This window comes from Mastacembelus armatus, chromosome 1 (assembly GCF_900324485.2).
Source record: "Mastacembelus armatus chromosome 1, fMasArm1.2, whole genome shotgun sequence".
NCBI classification, from domain to species: Eukaryota; Metazoa; Chordata; class Actinopteri; order Synbranchiformes; family Mastacembelidae; genus Mastacembelus; species Mastacembelus armatus.
Window position 1 is genome coordinate 8,681,228 of NC_046633.1, and position 24,246 is coordinate 8,705,473.

Sequence of the window (24,246 nt, forward strand, 5' to 3'; positions counted from 1 at the left end):
CTGCAGCAGAATATTTTTGGACAAGACAATTGCTGTACAGTATTTGTAAGCTCTATTTTTGTATATCGCTATTTTGGAGAAAATAATAAGCATTTATTCTTTTTGTTTTTTGTTTTTTTTTTTGCTAATTTCATGTTTATTCATTATAAGAAAATGTTGCATGTGACTGACTTGAACTGTAATTAAAATTTCCAATTTTTGGAAAGATTCATGTGTTTTTGTTTGTTTGTTTGGACATATTCAAAACATTCATAAAAAAATTTATTTCACTCAGACCCCAAGTCTAGCAAAATATGCAGTAAGGGCCTAAATGTTTCTCTTTGTCTAAAACATATTTTCATTTTTCATTTATGTGAAGATTTAAAAGTCATTAAATAACACAATAAAGCTTACAAACTGAAGGGCTCTAAATACTAAGCCTTACAAAGCTGCTTGTTTGGCTTACTCAATGACTGAACATAAATAAACTAAGAATTCACAACCATTCTACATTTATTTCAACTTTACTGTAAATACTAAATCATTTTCTTGCTGATTGCAGAGATCCACAACACTTGTGTTATACCATCATCTGGTGGGTAAATGTCATTAATGAAAATTATCTGCACTACCATGTCTCTGATAACCACAGTATGTGCATTTTAAAATGAAACTCCATATTTAATATAATATTGGGGCAGTTCTGGAAATAAAAATTTCTGTGAATCCCCATTCGCTAACAGGACATTTACACAAAAACCAATATTAAAACAATACAGACATCTAGTGGTGACAACTTGAAGTTGAATCCGATTTCATTTGGTACCAAACTGCTATAAATACATAATTCAGTAAAAGTAGCTGAGAACGTACTTTGTATATTGGAATCAGGTTTTATTTTCCAAGCATGTTGGACAGACAAGGAATGTGACAAGAAATTCTCCTTTAAGATAAAATGGCGTTTTAATTTCTATTGGATGTTTACTTCATGTCACATAAGGATCATTGGCATATAGTGTGACATCCTATACCTTTTTAGATGATCTGACACACATTTATGCTGTGATTTCAGTGACTGACTAGTCTCACTTGACTGGCATGTGACCCTGAGCAGCATAAATGCACATTGTAAATTGTTCTGTATTTTTGTTTCACTGCTACTTAACAATTTGAATTAATTGTGTCTGTCTTAAGAGAGGTTAACTAGCTTTCCTATACATTATCCAAAACAGTTATTGGTTCTAGCGACCTTAATGGATACATTTGGGGAAGTTGGAAGTCCGGCTGTGGAAGAGCTCATGTGCATCAATTAGTAGGAACTAGGTGTAAACGTGATGAATTAATATTCAAGTACAGCAGAGGAAACAGGGAAGCACACTCTTTGTATATTCTATGATTTCTAAAACCATTGGCAGGTCTTGCATAGTTAACTAATCTTGTGGCCCTAACTTGCATGCTTCTGTGCTAACACACAGATTCTAGCAAGACTTGCAATACAATTAATAATAAATATTTTCTTACAAGGTAGTAATCTATGGTCATTACACACTTTTCCCCTTTTGCATTGTAGACAATGTTCATTTGTTTTGTGTTTGAGTTTGGTTAGTTTATGCCATTTATTTAGTGTGGGTAAGGCCTGGTTGTTTTTTTTAAACAGTCACTTTGGCAAATAGGTGCTGTCTCAACAAGCCATTTTCATGTATAGTGATGCATTGAAGGTCATTAATCAAAACCCATTCTCACTTCCTGATTAAAAAAGAAAGAAAAAAAAAACATGTTAGAAGGAAACACGTTTATTTTTATTTTTATTTAATTTTGTAATTACTTAGCTAGGGTGAAATAATGAGCATCGATAGGATAATGTTTTCACTCAGCTAAAGTATTTGTACATGTAAAATAGTTACATTTTCAGGGTTTATTTCATAATGTATCATTATATTTAGTTGCTTATTGTGTTTAGACTGCAAAATAACAAACAGCAATTAGTTCAATCTTTAAATGATCAGCACTTATTTAAATTTTCTGTTAGTTCAGGGAAAACTAAGTAACTGTTCTATTGACACAGACTTTTGGAACTACAGTTCAAAGACTATTGAAATACCACTCCCAAACAACTGGAAATTATGTAAAAATTAAGCTTTTAGAGTATTTTAACACTTTGTATCATCTAGATTTGTTAAACATCTGTCAACACAAGTGCTTCATAATGTGATTATTAAGTTATATATTTTAATATAAGCATAAATTATATCCTATACAAGTACCCTTTTCACAGAAATATATAAAGCCAGTACAACCAACTCACAGTGTAACAAAGAGATTGGGGAGAACAAAACTAAACTGACAGAAAAACAGACTGCTCATGTACACAATCCCAACATGTGTATGAGCAGCAGTGTTGGTGGCAGTGGTGTTAGTGTTTGTCGAGTTTGTTACGGCCACTGTTGTCACAGCACTGGGTGTCGAGGCAGCAACACTGGCTGTCGTGACGGCACCACTGGTTGTCATGGCGGTAGCACTGGTTGTCATGGTAGCAGCACTGATTGTTGTGGCAGGAGCAGTGGTTGCTGTGGCAGAAGCATTGGTTGCCGTGGCAGTAGTATTGGATGCCGTGGCAGGAACATCGGTTGCCGTGGAAACAGCATTGGTTGCCGTGGCAGGAGCATTTGTGGTATCTACCACAGCTGCTGTATTTTCCCTGGTTTCTGCAGTAAGTCCTGCAGTTGTGTTCTGGGCATTTGCTGATGCTGTTAGTAAAATATAAATCAATAAGAGAAGACTGGATTCTGTTTTTCCTTTTTTTTCAAAAACAAGATCAACATGTTTTACTTACCAACGATCAGGAGTTGTATCAGAATGGTCCGAAGCATTTTTAGCACCATCACATCTAAAAGAAAAAAAAATATGTTTTTTTTTTCTATATATAACATGCAAGTTCAAGATCAGGATGTCAGAAACTTCTAAAAATATGTTATAAGACATAAAAACATAAACCTGACTAATGCAAAACAAGCAGTTAAGTAATTTGTAGAAAAGATGTACTTACAAAACTTCTCTGAATTTTATTATTGCTGCCTTGAGCTGTGATGTGAATGATCCTTTGTCTTGTCTGTGCACCTTTAACTAAAGATCTGAGGATGTCGCAGCCTTTATATGGTGAATGAAAGAGACCCAGCTTGATTGACCACGTTAGTATAACAAATGACTTTGCTCAGCTGTTTATTTTCAAGGATTTACAAAGCAAACAGGGTGGTGATGAACTGAAGGAGTTGCTTGCTGCATGACACAAAGACAACTCTTTGTGTAGAGGCTGCTAAAGCAGTACTTTAACAATGAATGTGTCATGTAAAACACATGGAATGATGATAAAGATGAGGAAAATGTTACCTTTGTATGGAACCTGTTCTCCAAATTTACTCAGCTATTTTGGGTGAACATAAATTATGATGTGTTAAGACTCTCAGCCATGTCTTGTGACACATTCTTTCACATAGACGGTACATTATAAAGTTATGTGTCACGACCGATGCTGGTAAGTTTCTAGTGAGAATAAATCTTTCAGTTAGTCTCACTTTAATGTCATAGTCATTTTTTTAGGATGTACTTGTTTTGGAATACAGAGCCTAAACATCATGTTTAGGCTCCAGTGTCTGCACTCTTCAAGTAGTTAGTTGCTCCTATGAAAACAACCAGACATATAATGTCCCATAGGTGCTCAATTGGATTTAGGTCAGGGGAACGTGAGGGCCAGCAAATGGCCACCAAACCAGTCACGCCTGATGATGTTACAGGCATCTCCAGACTCTTTCAACTTTTATTTTAAAATAGGGTGCCAGTAGCGGACCTGCCGGTTCTGTTGTTCTCTGGTGAATGCCAATCAAGCTGTATGGTGTTGGGCTGTGTTTTCAACAGTTTGGTCAGAATCATCTAGAGCAGTAGAGGTGGGTTTGTAGGGCTCTCACAGTACTCATATTCTCTGTTGCACAAAGGAGCAGATACAGTTCTACTGCTGGATTGTTTTCCTTCTACAGCCCCGTCCAGCTCTCCTGGTGTAACAGCCAGTCACCTGGTACCTCCTCCATGTTCTTGACACCGTGCTTGGAGACAGAACAATATATGACTGTGCATATGGATGTGTCATTTTGCAGCCTGATTGGGCTGCAGGTACAGTATCAGTAACGACAACAACACTAACAAAACACAAAACCTGAGAGGAGTCAGGCAGGAAGGATAAGGAGACAGAATTTGTCACATGCAGAACCATTCCCTTTTTGGGGGGTTGTCTTGCTTTTGCCTCTCCATTACAGGTTTTGTCACTTTCATTTGGGCCAAAGCAAATAAACATGATTCACAATTTTTGATAAGTTCATTTACTAATATAACCTAAAGCATTAGTCGACGTACTGTTATTATAAATAACACATTATGTAAATACTTTATAAGAACAAGTTTTGTGTTGTGCTGCTATGACATATATAAATTGTACTTTCTCAGAATTACACTTTCTGTGTTTTTAGCTGGCTAATTCATTCATTAGGGACAACTCTCTAAAGAACTGTCTCACCACACATCTTCTGGACAGAGGCAACAGGACATTTGGACCAAAACCCACTTGTAACTTGATTATTTATTGATTTTTTTTTTTTTTTTTTGCAATTTTTATAATCATTTTTGTAATTTCTTACATTTATAGGTGACTGACTTTAGGTAACATAACTTCTACTGATGGATAATTACAATTTGAGACACCCCTGACCCTTTACTATTGGCTTAATAACATGTAAAATATACAAGTTTTCTCTCTAATGAAATTAGGTGCTAGCAAAGACATCATGTAGGAGGAAGACTTTCTATATCCTGGTAAGCCTCAAGTTTCCAGTGGAAAATAATAAATTCCTGGCCATCCATTTCTGTGACAGCTTGATTACCAATAAAAAAATGTACATTTATTTCATATAAAATCCTGTACTTAAAAAAACAAAGTTATTTTGTTGGTACATAGAAAACTTTTATTGGGTCAATGTGTAAATCAGTCCTCTAAGAGACACACACGACTGAGTTTGCTGTATTTCAGTCATCTAAGTACAAGGATTTTGGCAAAAGAGTGAACAGATGCATTTTTATTATCTCAGTCTTTAGGTTAAATCCTGGTCAAACCTTGCTGTTTTTTTGCCCTTTGGCTTTTACATTCTGTGTCTGTGACTTCTGCAGCAGAGCCAGAGTGTCTCTCTTCTCAATTTTTCTGAGTTGTTTCTTCTTCATCCTCTTGATCTTTGCTGTATTTCGGATCTAGAAGAAAGACGCGAGAATACAAACAGGAGGTTAATTATGATTTGTTATCAAAACACATCATTACATTGACAATCCAGAACGTGTGTGATCTATACTGATCCCCTCTGACCTTATCGTGTATCAAATGAGACACTGTGAAGCACATTAATGTCTAATAATAATTTGTACTGGTTTGTGCCATTTGGCTGAGAGATGCTTGTTTGTTGACATACCACTTGCACAATCTCTGCCTTGCGTTCATTCTCCGCCCGACGTTTCAGATTCTCTTCCCTCCTTTTCCTCTTTTCCTATAAAAGTCAGTGAAAGAGAAAATGTTGAAAATGCTTTCATATTACAGTGGTCAAACGAACCAGCAGCACACAGCATCCGCCCACCTCCTTCTGTCTGGCTTTCTCCTCTTTAAGCTGCAAAGAATACTGTTTCACCAGATCCTTCTCTCGCTTGGCCTGCATCTTCTTCTCCCAGGAGGAGCGCAGTGGTTTATCTATGACCAATGCAGAGAACCTGGAACACACAGAGCTGACCAGGTTAATTTTTAAAATAAAAGACTTTTTTTTTTTAAACTAATGTACATATTGAAATAAAAACTTTCTAGCACCACATAATCAAATGTAAAATGTAAATGGCCTTCTCCAAAGCAAGCAGTGACCGATCAGACTGTAACGCTGTGGTGGATTCAATCTAATCCTCTTTCTGGGTTTCTTCACCTCTGCTTGCTGCGGTCTTTCCACACTCTTCCCGATTTGGGTTTTCCAAGCGGAATGACTGGATTTTGTTTCCCACTTGGAGCCATCCGATCCTTCTTCTGTGGCAGGACTTCTGAACTCGTGGGTGCCGTCTCTGCTGGTGCAGGCCCGGACAGCTGACTGCTTCCAGTGTCCGTGTCCGCTGCTGCTGCTGCTGCTGCTGCTGCTGCTGCTGCTACCGTCGCCGCCTCTGACGGCTGCTGTGCGGGGTCCGACACTGCGCACGGTTCCGGTTCCGCAGACATGTTGGACTTCTCCTCATCCGGACTCTCGGTTTTCCGCTCTGTGTCTTCTGTGTTTTTCTCTTCCACCACAGGGAGCTCCTTGAGAACGGACCTTTTGGTCCTCCGCCTCGGAGTCCACACCGGGACTTCAGAGTCCAGCAGTGCGGCAGGAGTGCGCACCTTACGGCCGCTGCGCGTACGTCCGGTCTCTGGCTGCGGATCCTGGACCTCCTCCTCCCCGTGTCCCGCTTCAGAACCAGTCTTTTCTTCTGTCGTAGTTTTCCGTCTCTTCGACATGTTTTCTAAATAAATCCGCTATACCACATTACTCCGATAAACTTCCGTCCCCACGTGTGCTCACCAGGGCTGTATACGTTACTCTATTTCCGGTTCTATGTCAGATCGTAAACAACGTGGCAGCGCGTCACCGCCACCTGCAGGTCTGGAGGAGAAACTGCAGCCGTTCGTTTTTTCATAAACTCAAAAGACAAAAGTTCTGCAGCACATGGACCTGAACAGGACTACACATGAGGGTGAAAATTATGATTATTATTTGTTTTTAATTTTTTTTTAAATTTTCCATCCCATCATTATCCCATCATTTTGTTTTTTGAAGGTTTATGTGTTTATTCTGTTCAAAGCCTCCATCCTTAAATATAAAACACACAACACTGACACCTACTGAGTAAAACGCATTTTTACACCACAACAATATTGGCATCACATGATCCAATCAAAATTCCCGTCACATGATCAGACTTCCGCAAGTGAAGATGCCACTGTCATTTACAATAAGCAGGGTTCACTCAGGGAAGGAAGCAGCTTCTGGAGCTGTGAATGTTGCATGTCATTTTCTATTAACCTGTATGTTGGACAGCAGGCCGCGGTGAGGACCTAATATGTCTCTGTTCAGAGCTGGATGCACACTGCTACTGCTGGTGGTATTGGTCTTTGGACAGGCTGTGAGTACATCTGTGTTTTTAAGGGCTTTTGTACTTTGTTTTTCTACATTATGGAAGCTTTAACAACAACAGCAGATTACGTTGAAAAAACATAAAAAGCGATTATTGACACAGACATATATAAAAAAACACCTTTAACAAAATTCAAAGCAGAGGTTTCAAATGCAAAAAACACCACATGACAAGTTATAAGTGGTTTTTAATTGTGTTCTTAATATCAGTAGTGATTATAAGAATTGGAGTGAATCATATCTCCCAGAATACTTTCAGTGGAACAGAAGAAAAAGGCTCATTGTTAACCAAGAAGTTAGTATATAATTGATAATGGTATTTTCGTGGCCTACATCAGCAGTCCAGCCTTTTTTAAAAACACCTTCAGCATGATAGTATTTTAAAACATGTTGGTTGGTTGATACTGTGTCTGACACTGAAATTATATTCACAGTCTTCAGTCAGCAATCAAAATTTCCATTTTTTAGTGGCACAGCCTAAAGTCAGCTGAGACACCATAAAACCATTAAAGTTTAACCACACAGTGAAACACAGCATGAACTGTTTGAATTTTGAATTTAAACAAAACTGCGGTTTTCAGTCAAACTGTATTTGCCTCTGTGTGCAGCTCAGCGCACCTCGTTCGTTCAGCGTGGACTACAAGAGTGACTGCTTTCGGAAAGATGGGGAAGAGTTTCGTTACATATCTGGGAGCATCCACTACAGCAGGATCCCCAGAGTCTACTGGAAAGATCGACTGCTGAAGATGTACATGGCAGGACTGAATGCCATCCAGACGTAGGTTGGCCTCTCGTCCCACATGAGCTGCTGTTGGGACTCTGCCGTGTTTCAACAGGCTTCAATTAGAAAACGAATCAAGGAAAACGTTGTAAGCTTCTATTAGAGAATTTGGACACAAAGAAATGTATTCATATTTCTGCTGTGACCATATGTTTGCATGTAGCTGTGCTGTCATCACTCAGCAAATGTCATCATGTGTCAGCGGTGATATGTGCTGCAGTATAGGTATACTTAGAAAGTAAAAGGCCTCTTGCTGACTCATGTTACTGAGAGCCATAAAGATCAGATGATTAGTCGACTAGTTGATCCTAATGTGATATGTATTAAACATCTTTTGGTTTTGAGCTGGCTACTGGACAAAAAAGGAAAATGTTACCTCGGGCATTCTGAAACTTTTTTCGCCATTTACAGACCAAAGGGTTAATAGAGAAAAGTAAATCAACATGTAATTAAGTAATTCAAATATCATTTAGCACAGTCCCAGCTGTAATTCTTCTGCTGGAATCAAATTCACCGGGATGTGAGATGTATTGTCTCTATATTTGGGGATAGTGGATTAAAAAAAAAAGCTTATTTTTATCTATTCATTTATCCATCTGTGTTATGAGAGGTTGGATTCAAATCACCTTTTTGCAGCAAAAAACAAAAAACAAACAAACAAAAAATATCTGTGTTCAAGTGCAGCCTGCAATACTGTGTTACCACCATCTGGAATCAGATAGGCCTACAGTGCAACATACTAGTCTATGAGCTTTTAGATGTGACATTAATTGTGGATGCTTAATCAACAGACTGTGCAGACTCTTACTACTGTACATGTCTTTGTCTCCCTGGAAAGCAATTGTGTTAAATGTTACTTAAGTTTATGAATGAAAACAGTGTTCCCTTTATTTTTCCAACAGCAATGTTGATTGTAAATTATCCTTATGACATTTGAATGCAGTGTATACAAAACACTGAAAAAACAATGGTACTATTATTTATTGAATAATAAGATAAGAGAAGAGCAAGAAGAAGACAACAAGAAGAGCCTGCTTGTGTTTCTAGCAGTTGGATTGTGCTGACACTTTGTTTGCCTTAAAGGTACATTCCCTGGAACTACCACGAAGAGACTCCGGGCCTGTACAATTTTAGTGGAGACAGGGATGTGGAGTATTTCCTTAAGCTTGCCCAAGACATTGGTTTACTGGTCATCCTGCGACCCGGACCCTACATATGTGCAGAATGGGACATGGTGAGTGTGGCAGTTAGTGAATTAATACTCAGTGGGTATTCAGTGCTTTTCTAATTGTTTAAAGTAGTAACTATTATGCTCCTTATATTCATAGTTTTCTCTTTTAGACATGTTCACAGGTACTTTAGAAATATTTTGAAGAAAGTGCAGAATGTTGAGTACACAGACCAATGTCTGAGAGATGGATTATTATAATACTGGTTTCTGTGAATGTTTCAATATCGTCCTCCATTTCCACAACATGTCACTATTGAAATCCAATGTAACAGGCATGCGTTTAAGGTGACTCCGAACACTGTTCCCAATAGGTGACAAATGTAGAAACTTTTCATATCCAGTTTTTTAAGTATACATGCGTTTAATATTTTAGGTCCAACATCGCTTTCATTTTTGTTGCATTTAGAATTGTGTGATTTTTGGATCATTTTTAAGTGTTTGAACATTTTAATTATACCAAAAAAAACCCAAACAAAAATAACTTGACGTCGTTTTATTCTGTGGACCAGGGTGGGCTGCCTGCTTGGCTCCTCAGGAAGAAAGACATTGTACTGCGGTCTTCAGATCCAGGTGAGGATTAAAGTTAGACAAGAATGAGTGATGGAAAAAAAATGCTGCATTAATGCTGTATATAACACAGTATAATGTATATATTCTAGATTACATTGCAGCAGTAGATAAGTGGATGGGAAAGTTACTGCCCATGATACAGCCTTTTCTCTACCAGAACGGTGGTCCTATCATCACTGTGCAGGTGAGTGAGATCTAGGCTTGTGTTTGTTGTTGAGGTTTATGTATCACTGCAGTACTTTATTTACTAAGGAAAAACAAATCTAACTCCTGACATGCCGGTGTTGTCTAGGTGGAAAATGAATACGGCAGTTATTTTGCCTGCGACTACAACTACTTGCGTCACCTGTTGAAGCTGTTCCGGTCTCACCTCGGGGAGCAGGTGGTGCTCTTCACCACAGATGGGGCTGGGATCAACTATCTCAAGTGTGGTTCAATGCAAGATCTCTATGCCACTGTAGACTTTGGGCCAGGTAGGTGTCAGTCATGTTGTAGAAATCTATTGCCCTTTGGCAAAGTAAGTCTTCTTCATATTAGTATCCAGCTGTTTCATATGTAGTAAAATCTCAGCAGGGTATGTCAAATAATTTGCATATATTTAGGCTTAAGTTGAGGTTTAAAAAACACATGGTAAGTTTTCATTTAAGGTAACTCTTTTTAGCATTGACTCATTTTCTTTAGATTATCTCTTTGTTTTCTTTATTTGTTCTTTTAGGTGCAAATGTAACTGCTGCGTTTGAAGTACAGAGACATGCTGAACCTCATGGACCTTTGGTAAGTTTTGCCTCAATACATTTCGCATTCTCTGATTCAAAAACACCTTGCACTTTCTTTCAGATTTTTATATGGTTGCCTCTTTTATCACAGGTGAATTCTGAATTTTACACCGGATGGCTGGACCACTGGGGATCACCTCACTCCATCGTGCCGTCCACAGCAGTGGCCAAGTCCCTGAATGAGATCCTGGCTGTGGGAGCCAACGTCAACCTGTGAGTCTACAGATTTGTAAGAGAAGGATTAGACACACTTAAAGACACGAAGCTATACGGTTGCACAGCATGTGCCAATTCACAACAGGTCTACATAGCATTCAGTGTAAGCTTATCAGCTAATGGCAAGGCTATTATTATAATGACATCTTTACATTTTGTGATAATTATCAGCCTTTCAATCAACAAAATGAACTGATTACATGTTACACTACTTACTGTACATCTTCAAATACAGAAAAAATTAAATTGAGATTATTTTACTCCATCCTGATGAATTTAATCAGTTTTGTCTTCTTTTTCTTTTTGTAAAAGTCTACAGTACATTTTACTTTCATCCCCTCTCCTCACAGGTACATGTTTATAGGAGGAACAAACTTTGGGTATTGGAATGGTGAGTAGCACCCTGATTTGATAAGATGACATAATTGTTAAAAATAACTGTTAAAATTGTTGTTGCAAAAACGATTAACGGCGGAAACACTCACCGTCTGATTGCATCTTGATTCCCCATTAGGAGCCAATGCACTGTACGACGCTCAGCCCACGAGCTATGACTACGATGCCCCGCTCACAGAAGCAGGAGACCTCACGGAGAAGTACTTTGCCATCCGAGAGGTGATCAATATGGTGCGTACATCAATATACACCTCTACATTCACATTTACATATCCCTCCAGTGGGTGTGCTATTAAGGTCTAATTATTAACGCTGTGCTGCGAGTGCCTGATTCCTGTCACCTCTTGGAAGCTAAGCAGGGCTATGCATGGTTAGTCCGTGGATGGGAGACCACCTTGGAAGGCCAGGGGTTGCTAAACTCAACCAGCGAGGTTACACAAACCAGTGTGGTCTTAGTGTCGGTCCCAAGCCCAAGTTGATGAGAAGGTAGAATCAGGAAGGGCATCTGACGTAAAACCTGTGCCAAACCAATCATGTGGCTCAAATGATTCACTGTGGCGACCCCTAATGGGAGCAGCTGAAAGAAAAACAACAAAAAAAATGTCTGGTGTTATGCACAAGCCCTAGAAGAAGACATGGAGCATGTTATAAATATTTAGTTTATGAAATAGATCTTTTTAGAGCTCATATACATTATACGTCATCTTCATCTTCTCTCCTTAGTACCGTAAAGTACCAGAGGGACCAATACCACCATCAACTCCAAAGTATGCATATGGGGCTGTTCAGATGAAACAGGTAGGCACTCAGCTGACACAGTAAGTTATTAAAAACCTTTGCTTTTCACACTCGATCAAAGAATTACATTGGTGATTCAAAGACTTTCTCTTATGATTGTAAAGACTAAAAAAGCAACTCTTTCCCACCACAGCTCCAGACGATAACAGAGGCCTTAGAAAAACTGTCTTTCTCTGGTCCAGTCAAAAGCACATATCCTCAGACTTTCACTGAACTGAACCAGGTATATTTGATGTGTTTTCTGTTTTATGGAGGATTTTTTGTTGCTTTTTTTTTTTTTCAAGTTTACCGAAAAAAATCATATTCGTTTATTTAGATTTTTAATGTGTTTACATTGATTTCCCCGTCTGTGCTTTAGGCTTTTGGTTACATGCTGTACAGAACTATTCTGCCTGTTAACTGCAGCACACCAACCCCATTGTCATCCCCACTGAACGGGGTCCATGATAGAGCGTATGTCTCAGTGGACGGGGTGAGTTTACCTTGATTTAATTGCCACATTATAAGTAAGGGTGGTCACCAGACAGTGGGTGTATCATACTTGTAGTGGACTTGCTGCGCTGAATAGGAAAGTGCAAACATTTGTGATCGAAATTTGAGGTATGCCCACATAACAGTGCTGATTTCTTTTCTAGGTTCCCATGGGGGTTCTTGAAAGGAACACAGCCACAACTGTAAATGTGACTGGGAAGGCTGGCAGTCAGGTGGACATGCTGGTGGAGAACATGGGCCGAATCAACTATGGAAAAAACATCAATGACTTTAAGGTTTTTTCCACACTCACTACATTGAACTATAGGTGTATGCTTAACTTTCACAGAACTTTGTGTTTAAATTCCTAAAAATAGTAAGACCAGATTCAGATACAACCTACATATTTTTATAATTAAATCTGTTTTTCTGTAACGTAAAACCTTGATACCTCATGTCAACTATAATTCCGCTCACTGCTCTCCCCATATTTTTAACCACAGGGTCTGGTGTCCAACCTGACCCTGGGTGCAGACATCCTCACTGGCTGGACTATGTACAGTCTCAGTATTGATGAAGCTGTCAGTCAGGGCCTCCTCGGGAAGAAAGAGCCCACATCAACAGACCCTCCGCAGCCTGCTGCTCTCGCTCCTCCAACCTTCTATGGGGGCAGCTTGATCATCCCTGATGGCATCCCAGATCTCCCTCAGGACACCTACATTAAGCTGCCCAAATGGAAGAAGGCACGTTACCCATACAGGACTACAGGACTTAGCACCTAGAGTGCTTAGTTGATTGAGAAAAAAAAGCCAAACATTTGCTGGTTCTCAAATGACAATTTTGGTCATGCTTTGGTCATTTAAAAAGGACATACACTGGCCAAGCAGCCATAGGTTCAGGGGCACTCAGGTAGTTAAAATATCATTCATCCTTTTCAAAGATGTGATTTCCCCATGAACTATAGTGGGGAGGCTCTCAACTCTCCAACTTGTCCTCACGACCACAGTTTTCACTCCTTTAACATATGTTTTTCACTGAATGGCAAACAGACGTGTGTTCTTCACATTAAGGTGAGGAGTGCAAAACAACTCCTGCACTGACTCCTGTGTACACAGTATTAGGCAGGTGATCATAATGTTATGGCTGATTGGCTGTTATACAAAAACAGACTTTTTTTAGTGGTTGGTCTAATGACCCACACACTGAAATCAGGCAGTCTAACTCAGATGTATTGAAAATTGACTAATTAATCTGTTAATTAATTAATTTGTGTTTCTCAGGGTCAGGTCTGGATTAATGGCTTCAATCTGGGTCGTTACTGGCCAGCTCGAGGCCCTCAGGTGACGCTTTTCGTTCCTGCCAACATCCTCAGCACAGCCGCACCCAACAATGTGACTGTCCTGGAACTGGAAGAGGCTCCTTGCAGCTCGGGGCCCTGCACTGTTGAGTTCACTGCCACCGCCATCCTGAATGCAACAGTCCATTCTGACCACAGGAGACTACTTTCCAAAGAGGATTTATTGTCATGATAAGGGAACGTACTGCTGCACAAAACCAATCAATTTGTACTACTGCATTACGTACTGTCCCAAATCAGCACCAGTGGTGTGAGCTTGATGTATGTTTAATTTTGAACACACTGCTTTATGTGAAACAAGATTAATTTGGGTGCATTAGAAAACTAAAGAAAGCCAAATGTATTTTACCGTCACATCAATGTTCATGACTTCTTTTTGTCTTAACAGTTGTTGCCAGTTAAGGAACTTACAACACATAGCAGCCTATATTTCTGAGAATGTTTTATTTTTTTATCTGAAAAAAAAAGGAACATCAGGGAAATAGTCTGTTTTATAACACCAACCTACAGTGTGGGACTACTGCAGCGTTCACGCATTTTAAATTGCTATGAATACATGTTGAACGTTTGTGATTTAATGCTTATAAATCAATTGCCTTTAAAAACAAAGAACAAATATAATGCTTCAATGAATCTCTTCAACTGTGAAATAAAATGCTGTGTATGACGATAACAGATTGTTTCATGATGAGGTAATCTTTGGTTATATGTAAGATGCTTCTTAAAATAATTTTAAATATATTATTTGAATATATTAATGGTGTGAGTACTGTGATGCCCATATGTGGTATTTCTTAGTACTTTTACTGAAGGACAGACACTTAACATGAAGTGATTATTATCCAAAATAATCCATAGAATTTTAACACCACAGTCAATTCAGTAGGTCTAGTAAAGAAAGTTCATCCTAAATGGGGTCATTCTAAACCAAACACTGAGGTAATAGGAAATACAGCCTGGCCTAAACAGCACTATGTGGACTGATCAAAGGTTTATATTGAATTAATTATTTTTATAATATAATCATATTATTCATTTTGACAGATTTGACGTAAAATTGTGTTTTTAAAGAAAGGGAAATGTGAGGAAGGAATTTCACTGTAAAACTATAATGGACATTGTACAATAGTAACAGTTCTGAAACTACCTCAAATATATTTTTTAAATATTCAATATTACATTTCTTTGGACTGATTTCCTCCTTGGCTGGTTTATCTAAGAAATTTTACTGATGGCATTCAGAATTTAAAAGCAGACAATAAAATGTTGTCACATGCATCTATTTCTGTGACCTGCCTCCGCACCGCGCGAGGGCGGTAATGGGCCTAATTAGTGATCGCCGATCAAACCCGAAAAAGACGAAGAAGACAATTTATTAATGAACATTGAGGAAGAGGTGAGAGGTATGATGGCAATTTAATGAGAGTGGCATTTAAAGCTGTTGTTTGTGTGGTTTCTCTAGTCATGAGGTAAAGAAAGCACCTTCAATGAAAGATATGTTTGGTTTCCAGCCAATTGTCTCATGCAACCAGCTGTGGATAGCTAACTACGATTAGCGCTAGCTAGCTAGTAAAATGCTAATTTTGTCTCAGCTAAGAACCAAAGCTGTTTTTTAATATCAATTAACAGTATGACACTGTTATAAAAGTCCGTTGCTATTGTCACCAGCAAATTAAGCAGCCATCCAAACACGACCTAACGTCTATACGGCATCTGTATATCTCTATATGAGCTAAATAATAAGTGAATGTTTTTATTTTTGATTCTCTCGGCAGGTTTTGAACGCTGCTGTGTTTGGGACGTCGCTCAAAATGCAGCATAAATGTTTAAATCTAAAACACATTAACGGTGTGATACACGTTGTTTGCTGACAGACATGCCGTGGAGCACGAACACCAAGCAGACATATAATTTATAGTCAAGACAGTCTTCACACCGCGGGAGTGAAAGCCAGTCTGCATTAGTATTTTATACCAAATAATAGTTTCACCTCGTGCCCACAGGCTGAAAACGGGCTGTGTTTATAGACCATGGTAGATAATCGGTATGCCACCGCTCTGGTCATCGGCTCGGTGCTCAGCCTGCTGGCCACGGTGTATCTCTCTGTGGCCGTGGGGACTCAGCACTGGTACCAGTACACCAGTCCGCCAAATGAACATGAGGGCAGCAACGCATCCGAGCACATAGACGAGTTCGTCAATGGGGAATTCAGTGAGAAGAGCTACAGCGAGACCATGTTCCTACTGAACGGCACCCTGGGATTGTGGTGGAGGTGCATCCTGGGACCCAGCCAGTCACACTGGTTCAAAGAGCCAGGTAAACTGATGTTTAAAATTGGAGCCTTTCAGCAGTTTTGTCACTATTAAACGCATGTTATGCAGACATATACACAACCTTCTTCAGCATCAATGCCAATCATCATCAATCCCAACAATGCCTGTCAGAATTAGAGAAAGAAATTGTAGATCTGTCTGTGAAGATCCTCAGTCGTCCAGGGGAGTTATCTGAAGGTTGATTCATGGCAACTGGACTTTCAGTTGAAGGGAATATCTCTGCTGCTCCCAGGCTGTTTATACAGTTTGCCTCGCAGCACCCCTGCACATTCTACCTTTTGGATCCTGTTTATAAAAAAATATTGGAAACGACACACTTTTACTGTAATGGCATTGATGCTATGTAGTTACTGAAGATGGAGTCTATAGAGATAAACGGGCCATATTAACCTTAGTACTGGCCTGATGTGACAATGCATGCTAAATATGGTTTCTTTGTCAGTGTCATTTGCTGATTTGCTGACTTTTTCTTCAGATCCTAAGCTGGAGACCAAGTGTGTCAGCTTCACTCTTCCTGAGCAGTTCAACCCAAAGTACACACTTCGTGAAAACGATGTAGATCTGCTGCGAACATGTACGTCTCCTTTTTTTTTTTTTGTCTTGTCAGTTTTTGCCTAGGTGCACCAGGCTAAAGCAAACAAGTGCTTAGGTTTACCTCAAATTGTAACTATCTTGCTCCATTTTTTCACCTTTACTCTCTTTACGTGCATCATGTTATTTTTTCATATTAGTTAATGTTTTTATTTATAGGTTCTATACATTTATCCTGTTATTATTGTTGTTCTGTGCAGATCTCTGGAGATGCCAGTTTCTTCTTCCCTTGGTGTCTCTGGCTCTGGTGTTCCTCAGTGGCCTGATTGGTGTCTGTGCCTGCCTGTGTCGCAGCTTCACCCCAACATTGGGTGTTGGGGTGCTCCATCTTCTTGCAGGTGAGATTTCTTCTCCTCACCCATAGTTTAGGTTTAGTGTTCACCATCTTGGCAGTATGCAAACAACTAAATTCAAATCAAGATAGAAGCTATCATGACTGACTGACTGAGATTCCTGTCAGTCTGACAAACTCAGGTCAAGTTTAAGCGCAGTCTCGTACAGAAGCAATTAAAAGTGCTTGACAGTGAGTAAACAGTAGAAAAAGTTCTGATTCCACTTCTTAAACAGCCATCCAAACACAGGCAGGCAGAGATCTGTGGCTCTGTGCTTTTGTTTCAGATAACAGCAACTGACACATTTGCTGATGTAAAATATGTTTTGAGCTGGTCAATATTTAACGTTTAAATTAACTTCACCTTGATGAAGATTTAATTGCGTTAAGACCAACACACTCAATGAATCAAGTAGGATCGCATGGCACTGTATGGTGCGGCTGTGCCAAGTAAACGAGTGAACGTAATAATATTTCTGCTTTTCTGAAATGATGAACCGAATTTACGCTGGGAAAGTGAGACAGTGCAGTATCTTGTCATTTTAAATGCGTCAATGCATGCCGCCGTTGCTGCAGTAACACGTGATTATCTCACTTTAAACTAACTGCTGCATGGTGTTTGACCAGCAGTGCTGCTTGTGCTCTTCTACTCTAAAGGTGAGTTCTTCTTCCCATATCCCCACTTGATCTTGACTAAACAGTTAGCTTTTACTCAGACAGACATAAAAAAACTAAGGTATTTTTTTTCCGTTAGTTTTTAACAAGTTACTCTGATAATTACCAAGAAACAAACATACAGTGTAACTAATGAATCCCTGTCATTTGCTGACAGACCAATTGTAATTTGTGTTATCAGTTTATTTCTTACATGATGGTCTAAACACTCTCTCAATAAATGTGCTTTGCTTTAAATAGGCTTTGTTATTTGATGGACAGTTTCCCCTTTGGATAATGTTAGAGTATAATGACTTATGTAAGGTGGGTCTTCATTTCAGATAATGTTGCTCCTAGTAAATATTAAATGAGTTTATATTTTTTCAGAGAGATTGGTAACGTAGTTTTTTTTTATAGCCAGCACCACTAGTTTTAGATTTGTGTTGCATTAGCATTAATCTGTGGTGTGTGTGCTGCTTTGGGTCTGGCTCCTACCATGTTTCTACCTATTTATGTTTCTCTTCCTCTCATCAGGTCTGTGTTCTCTGGGCACTGTCTGCTGTTTTCTGGCTGGGGTGGATTTACGCCACCAATCCTACAAACCACCGGAAAGGGTGGAGGGCTCGCTGGGCTGGTCCCTTTACCTTGCCCTGATCTCCTTCCCTCTGCAGATGATGGCAGCTGCTCTGTTCTTGTGGGCAGCACGGAGTCACCGCAAGAATTACACTCGCATGACTGCTTACAGGGTAGCATAGGAGGAAGAGACTAACACTAACATCCATTAGTCTGAAACAGCCAACTTACTAGTTGATGGACATTGTTTAAAATGTTTTGTGGTTAGGAAAGGATGTGAGTTGAGTGAAGTGACTCCTTCTCTACCAGTCAAGCAGCCTTTCAATAAAGGTTTTTTTTTTTTTTTTTTTTTTTTTTTTTTTTTTTTTATTAAGTAAAAAAAAAAAACAATTACATGGTATGACAGACATAAAGGAACACATTAAACTGCATAGCAGCTAATCATAACTTTTCATCAATACGAGTTTAATACATTTGAGTTGTGTTATATTTGTTTTATCATTTCTAACCCATATTTGACCTAAAGCATGTTCTTAAAGGATTTTAACAATCTATTATAAATAATTTGTTTTTCTGTTTATGAGCATTTCTGGTGCTGAACTGTGCAGTACTTAAATGCCTTCTTTTCAGTTGCCATTTCTTCTAAAGCTGTTCACCACATTGCCCTTAAGTCAGAACATGTACTACAACAAATATACCTGCAGTTATGAGTCAATGTAGCTTTCTCTATTAGTGCATGAAAAGATATTACACTAAGCTATTTTTTATGCTTTTGGTTCTGTTTGATTTTTGCCTAATTGTTCCGTGCATGCCTTTTAAGCTAACATTTGTGTCATCTGTGGTACTTGCTGATTTCAGTCTGTGGTTTTTGACTACATGTCAACTCACTGAAGATGTGACCACTCATGTCGTGTTTAAAGATGAATATTTATGAACGGTTAATTTGAGTAAGACTGAATTGAGTTGATGCCACTCGAGCTAACCTATGACCTCTTTGTAAGGTTTGAATTTGAATGTTTCCACCTAAACTCTACTACTGCCATTAAGTTTCACTGTGTAAAACCATTTTTTAAAATTATTCAGGACGTTCTCTGTTCTTGTTAGAGCTCAGTTTCATGAAGAACTTAACTGATTTAGCAGCCAGATACTCATTTTGCATCAGTTAAGTGTTTGTTGTTGACACTCCAGAGTCAAAGAGACTGGTATTTTGAATAACCATTGAATTTGCAAAAACTTCATTTGCAAGTGCAGCTCCTCCTGAAATCTACATCTTTCTGCTTGAACTTTGAGTGGAAATGTTTTTTGTTCGAAGTTCCAAAATTACTCATTTCTTACCACAAGAATACCAGTTGTGATTACTGGGTATGACACAATAGTTTGTTACACGTCTGATGTGTGTACGTACATTGACTTTTTGTAAATGTTTCTATATTCTAGTGCACTGTACTTGTTTCTCTATGAATAAATTTGCCATTTACTGACTTCTTTAGTTTTTGTTATAATTTGCAAGACAATTTTAGTAAAATATAATCAGTCCTCTGGTTTGGTCCAGAAATATTTCAACCACTTAACAAAATAAGTTTTAATTTAATGTTTTGTCCTTACTATGTGAATTTTTATTTTCTTTGACTGATAAAATGCACGCTCTAATAGTTCAGAGTGATCTATGTTTCCATTTATTCAAACATGGTATTTTGCATTGTTGCAGCAGTACAAAAAAGATCAACCTGTATAGTGTTATAGAATGAAGTCAGGTGTGGGGCTAAACTTTTTTTTTTTAGCCTCATAACTGTTCTAAAGCTGCTGTTTCAGGCAAGGAAGTCATGTTTTTGTGTCCAGCACCTGCAGAATCTTTAAAAATCATTGCATATTTTGTGTGTTAGCTCCTGAGTCATTTGAGATGATTAAAAACATGATTATACACATACTGCTCATTATATATGTCATCATTTAAAATGCTCTACAGTTTATATTGGTGTCATTCTACTTCTGCTCTCAGTCCCTCGTCACACTTATGGACGGAATGGCCAGAGTGATCTTTCGAGCTAAATGAAAAGCAATCTTCTTTTCATAGTAGGCACATTCATTGACAAAGAAAGGGTAGAGTTCTTCACCATCGTGCTTCACCGTTTCCCCAGAAAATGACAGAAATACGGGGTCGCCTGGTTGGAGAAGCTTGAAGTCATTATCCTGAAGGAAGACAAGAAAATGTTAACAGGTGAGTCATTATGCACCAGGGCACCTTTTAAATGGAAGTATGGCATTTACTGACATTCACTCTTTGTTATAGTTTCCTAAATTGTTTCTTGCATCCATGAATTCACAAATGTCAATTTGCAAATTGAACCAATTTACATAGCATTGTTTAAGTGGCAGCTTAGGCTATAATGTGTGTATGGATTTTGTATTGTACCTGTAGCTGGGGGTGTATGACAGCGGTAAGTTCACCAGTTGTCGGGTCCCTTGGGTAGTCTACGCTTTTGGCCATATTGTATGCTTCTACCGCATCACCTTCAAAAGAACTTCCTGTGCAAAGGGCATTATGACTGATTATGGTTTACTAAAGATAAGCTGATAGTTACTGATTGATTAAATTCTCTCAAGTTTTTTATTTATCCGCTTTTTGTAATGTCATGTCTGTGTATTGGTGTGAAGACACACATCACAGTAGTAAAATCTGCTAGAGATAAATGGGCTTGTTACTTACCAGAATTAAATTTCTGAATCCATTCCATTGTGAGGTCCAGGGCCTCTTTCGCTATGTTAAAGATATCAGCCCTGAGCACACCACAGGGTTGAGGGCCAATTTCGATCGCTGTAGAGAACAATAGAAGAGAAGATAAACAATGCCCAAACATAGTGTTTTAATCAAGACAAATACTCAAAGAAAGCATTTACTTTGGTACACATACTTACCAAAGCTATGTTTACCCACTGACTCTAAGGAATATGCCTCAGAAATGGGAAGATCCAGTTGGATTAATCTCACAGGGACAGAGGTTATCTTGCTCTGAAAACCGAGCAGGTCAGGTATTTACAATACAACCTGTGACCTTTAATGCACAATCCACATACATTCCGGGATTTGATCATAAACCTTTTGTCCCATTAGGTTGACTGTACTGTGGCATAAAGATTGACAGGAATTGGACATTTTTAATTGATAGTATATTATTTATGCTGCATGTAAATTATATGCAATATTTTCAGTTAATTAAATATGTATAAAGTTGAGCTAATGCATTTTGAGACCAGTACTTCCAGTGTTTATGTGCAGCATTTGTTGTTTTTAATCTTTGTCCAGTCAGAAAGTTGCATGCAACAAAGTCAAAGTGTATTCCTTGAAATATTTGGGACCCAGCCAGTCACACTGGTTCAAAGAGCCAGGTAAACTGATGTTTAAAATTGGAGCCTTTCAGCAGTTTTGTCACTATTAAACGCATGTTATGCAGACATATACACAACCTTCTTCAGCATCAATGCCAATCATCATCAATCCCAACAATGCCTGTCAGAATTAGAGAAAGAAATTGTAGATCTGTCTGTGAAGATCCTCAGTCGTCCAGGGGAGTTATCTGAAGGTTGATTCATGGCAACTGGACTTTCAGTTGAAGGGAATATCTCTGCTGCTCCCAGGCTGTTTATACAGTTTGCCTTGCAGCACCCCTGCACATTCTACCTTTTGGATCCTGTTTATAAAAAAATATTGGAAACGACACACTTTTACTGTAATGGCATTGATGCTATGTAGTTACTGAAGATGGAGTCTATTGAGATAAACGGGCCATATTAACCTTAGTACTGGCCTGATGTGACAATGCATGCTAAATATGGTTTCTTTGTCAGTGTCATTTGCTGATTTGCTGACTTTTTCTTCAGATCCTAAGCTGGAGACCAAGTGTGTCAGCTTCACTCTTCCTGAGCAGTTCAACCCAAAGTACACACTTCGTGAAAACGATGTAGATCTGCTGCGAACATGTACGTCTCCTTTTTTTTTTTTTGTCTTGTCAGTTTTTGCCTAGGTGCACCAGGCTAAAGCAAACAAGTGCTTAGGTTTACCTCAAATTGTAACTATCTTGCTCCATTTTTTCACCTTTACTCTCTTTACGTGCATCATGTTATTTTTTCATATTAGTTAATGTTTTTATTTATAGGTTCTATACATTTATCCTGTTATTATTGTTGTTCTGTGCAGATCTCTGGAGATGCCAGTTTCTTCTTCCCTTGGTGTCTCTGGCTCTGGTGTTCCTCAGTGGCCTGATTGGTGTCTGTGCCTGCCTGTGTCGCAGCTTCACCCCAACATTGGGTGTTGGGGTGCTCCATCTTCTTGCAGGTGAGATTTCTTCTCCTCACCCATAGTTTAGGTTTAGTGTTCACCATCTTGGCAGTATGCAAACAACTAAATTCAAATCAAGATAGAAGCTATCATGACTGACTGACTGAGATTCCTGTCAGTCTGACAAACTCAGGTCAAGTTTAAGCGCAGTCTCGTACAGAAGCAATTAAAAGTGCTTGACAGTGAGTAAACAGTAGAAAAAGTTCTGATTCCACTTCTTAAACAGCCATCCAAACACAGGCAGGCAGAGATCTGTGGCTCTGTGCTTTTGTTTCAGATAACAGCAACTGACACATTTGCTGATGTAAAATATGTTTTGAGCTGGTCAATATTTAACGTTTAAATTAACTTCACCTTGATGAAGATTTAATTGCGTTAAGACCAACACACTCAATGAATCAAGTAGGATCGCATGGCACTGTATGGTGCGGCTGTGCCAAGTAAACGAGTGAACGTAATAATATTTCTGCTTTTCTGAAATGATGAACCGAATTTACGCTGGGAAATGAGACAGTGCAGTATCTTGTCATTTTAAATGCGTCAATGCATGCCGCCGTTGCTGCGGTAACACGTGATTATCTCACTTTAAACTAACTGCTGCATGGTGTTTGACCAGCAGTGCTGCTTGTGCTCTTCTACTCTAAAGGTGAGTTCTTCTTCCCATATCCCCACTTGATCTTGACTAAACAGTTAGCTTTTACTCAGACAGACATAAAAAAACTAAGGTATTTTTTTCCGTTAGTTTTTAACAAGTTACTCTGATAATTACCAAGAAACAAACATACAGTGTAACTAATGAATCCCTGTCATTTGCTGACAGACCAATTGTAATTTGTGTTATCAGTTTATTTCTTACATGATGGTCTAAACACTCTCTCAATAAATGTGCTTTGCTTTAAATAGGCTTTGTTATTTGATGGACAGTTTCCCCTTTGGATAATGTTAGAGTATAATGACTTATGTAAGGTGGGTCTTCATTTCAGATAATGTTGCTCCTAGTAAATATTAAATGAGTTTATATTTTTTCAGAGAGATTGGTAACGTAGTTTTTTTTATAGCCAGCACCACTAGTTTTAGATTTGTGTTGCATTAGCATTAATCTGTGGTGTGTGTGCTGCTTTGGGTCTGGCTCCTACCATGTTTCTACCTATTTATGTTTCTCTTCCTCTCATCAGGTCTGTGTTCTCTGGGCACTGTCTGCTGTTTTCTGGCTGGGGTGGATTTACGCCACCAATCCTACAAACCACCGGAAAGGGTGGAGGGCTCGCTGGGCTGGTCCCTTTACCTTGCCCTGATCTCCTTCCCTCTGCAGATGATGGCAGCTGCTCTGTTCTTGTGGGCAGCACGGAGTCACCGCAAGAATTACACTCGCATGACTGCTTACAGGGTAGCATAGGAGGAAGAGACTAACACTAACATCCATTAGTCTGAAACAGCCAACTTACTAGTTGATGGACATTGTTTAAAATGTTTTGTGGTTAGGAAAGGATGTGAGTTGAGTGAAGTGACTCCTTCTCTACCAGTCAAGCAGCCTTTCAATAAAGGTTTTTTTTTTTTTTTTTTTTTTTTTTTTTTTTTTTATTAAGTAAAAAAAAAAAAACAATTACATGGTATGACA

The 24,246-nt window shown here is 38.8% G+C and overlaps 5 protein-coding genes across 10 annotated transcripts; 3 read left to right on the forward strand and 2 right to left on the reverse strand.

Annotated features, from left to right (window-relative positions):
- Positions 1–4,965: 4,965 nt before the first annotated feature.
- On the reverse strand, positions 4,966–6,634 carry ccdc86 (coiled-coil domain containing 86). The gene is made up of 4 exons (XM_026303843.2): positions 5,979–6,634; positions 5,646–5,775; positions 5,484–5,558; positions 4,966–5,268 (listed from the first exon to the last, which is right to left on the reverse strand). The coding sequence occupies exons 1-4, from the start codon at positions 6,536–6,538 to the stop codon at positions 5,131–5,133; spliced, it is 903 nt and encodes a 300-aa protein (XP_026159628.1). The 5' UTR covers positions 6,539–6,634; the 3' UTR covers positions 4,966–5,130.
- A 348-nt stretch (positions 6,635–6,982) lies between these two features.
- glb1 (galactosidase, beta 1) lies at positions 6,983–14,483 on the forward strand. Of its 3 annotated transcripts, XM_026303840.2 has the most exons (16): positions 6,983–7,203; positions 7,823–7,992; positions 9,079–9,229; positions 9,736–9,796; positions 9,886–9,980; positions 10,089–10,269; positions 10,512–10,570; positions 10,664–10,785; positions 11,139–11,179; positions 11,303–11,415; positions 11,908–11,982; positions 12,116–12,205; positions 12,341–12,454; positions 12,618–12,749; positions 12,957–13,196; positions 13,734–14,483. In XM_026303840.2, exons 1-16 carry the CDS (start codon positions 7,141–7,143, stop codon positions 13,980–13,982), a joined length of 1,956 nt encoding a protein of 651 aa, XP_026159625.1. In that variant the 5' UTR covers positions 6,983–7,140; the 3' UTR covers positions 13,983–14,483. The 3 variants fall into 3 exon arrangements, with proteins under 3 accessions (XP_026159625.1, XP_026159626.1, XP_026159627.1); XM_026303841.1 differs by lacking the exon at positions 6,983–7,203 and having other exon boundaries at positions 7,942–8,080; XM_026303842.1 differs by lacking the exon at positions 6,983–7,203 and having other exon boundaries at positions 7,957–8,083.
- Positions 14,484–15,133: 650 nt separating this feature from the next.
- LOC113127783 (claudin domain-containing protein 1-like) lies at positions 15,134–18,640 on the forward strand. 4 transcript variants are annotated; one of them, XM_026302582.1, is made up of 5 exons: positions 15,134–15,213; positions 15,814–16,126; positions 16,619–16,717; positions 16,935–17,072; positions 18,254–18,640. In XM_026302582.1, the coding sequence occupies exons 2-5, from the start codon at positions 15,841–15,843 to the stop codon at positions 18,472–18,474; spliced, it is 744 nt and encodes a 247-aa protein (XP_026158367.1). In that variant the 5' UTR covers positions 15,134–15,213; positions 15,814–15,840; the 3' UTR covers positions 18,475–18,640. The 4 variants fall into 4 exon arrangements, with proteins under 4 accessions (XP_026158367.1, XP_026158365.1, XP_026158366.1 ...); XM_026302580.1 differs by having other exon boundaries at positions 15,160–15,213; positions 15,586–16,126; XM_026302581.1 differs by having other exon boundaries at positions 15,175–15,206; positions 15,586–16,126.
- Positions 18,641–18,736: 96 nt separating this feature from the next.
- Positions 18,737–21,459, reverse strand: LOC113127786 (N-acyl-aromatic-L-amino acid amidohydrolase (carboxylate-forming) B-like). The gene is made up of 4 exons (XM_026302590.2): positions 21,209–21,459; positions 21,000–21,107; positions 20,706–20,818; positions 18,737–20,482 (listed from the first exon to the last, which is right to left on the reverse strand). Exons 2-4 carry the CDS (start codon positions 21,025–21,027, stop codon positions 20,288–20,290), a joined length of 336 nt encoding a protein of 111 aa, XP_026158375.1. The 5' UTR covers positions 21,028–21,107; positions 21,209–21,459; the 3' UTR covers positions 18,737–20,287.
- LOC113128074 (claudin domain-containing protein 1-like) lies at positions 21,242–24,190 on the forward strand. The gene is made up of 5 exons (XM_026303121.1): positions 21,242–21,291; positions 21,597–21,679; positions 22,172–22,270; positions 22,488–22,625; positions 23,804–24,190. The coding sequence occupies exons 1-5, from the start codon at positions 21,242–21,244 to the stop codon at positions 24,022–24,024; spliced, it is 591 nt and encodes a 196-aa protein (XP_026158906.1). The 3' UTR covers positions 24,025–24,190.
- The last annotated feature ends 56 nt before the right edge of the window (positions 24,191–24,246 follow it).

Coding starts and splice junctions, on each gene's coding strand:
- LOC113127783 (XM_026302582.1), top strand. CDS start 15,841: ATGGTAGATAATCGGTATGCCACCGCTCTGGTCATCGGCTCGGTGCTC. Junction 16,127..16,618: donor ACACTGGTTCAAAGAGCCAG/GTAAACTGATGT, acceptor CTTTTTCTTCAG/ATCCTAAGCTGGAGACCAAG. Junction 17,073..18,253: donor GGTGCTCCATCTTCTTGCAG/GTGAGATTTCTT, acceptor TCCTCTCATCAG/GTCTGTGTTCTCTGGGCACT.
- LOC113127786 (XM_026302590.2), bottom strand. CDS start 21,027: ATGGAATGGATTCAGAAATTTAATTCTG. Junction 20,819..20,999: donor GATTCAGAAATTTAATTCTG/GTAAGTAACAAG, acceptor CCCTTTGCACAG/GAAGTTCTTTTGAAGGTGAT. Junction 20,483..20,705: donor TCATACACCCCCAGCTACAG/GTACAATACAAA, acceptor GTCTTCCTTCAG/GATAATGACTTCAAGCTTCT.
- ccdc86 (XM_026303843.2), bottom strand. CDS start 6,538: ATGTCGAAGAGACGGAAAACTACGACAGAAGAAAAGACTGGTTCTGAA. Junction 5,776..5,978: donor AAAGACCGCAGCAAGCAGAG/GTGAAGAAACCC, acceptor TGTGTGTTCCAG/GTTCTCTGCATTGGTCATAG. Junction 5,269..5,483: donor AGGCAGAGATTGTGCAAGTG/GTATGTCAACAA, acceptor TCTTTCTTCTAG/ATCCGAAATACAGCAAAGAT.
- glb1 (XM_026303840.2), top strand. CDS start 7,141: ATGTCTCTGTTCAGAGCTGGATGCACACTGCTACTGCTGGTGGTATTG. Junction 9,981..10,088: donor GTCCTATCATCACTGTGCAG/GTGAGTGAGATC, acceptor GGTGTTGTCTAG/GTGGAAAATGAATACGGCAG. Junction 12,206..12,340: donor CTTTCACTGAACTGAACCAG/GTATATTTGATG, acceptor TCTGTGCTTTAG/GCTTTTGGTTACATGCTGTA.
- LOC113128074 (XM_026303121.1), top strand. CDS start 21,242: ATGCCTCAGAAATGGGAAGATCCAGTTGGATTAATCTCACAGGGACAG. Junction 21,292..21,596: donor TTAATCTCACAGGGACAGAG/GTTATCTTGCTC, acceptor ATCTTTGTCCAG/TCAGAAAGTTGCATGCAACA. Junction 21,680..22,171: donor ACACTGGTTCAAAGAGCCAG/GTAAACTGATGT, acceptor CTTTTTCTTCAG/ATCCTAAGCTGGAGACCAAG.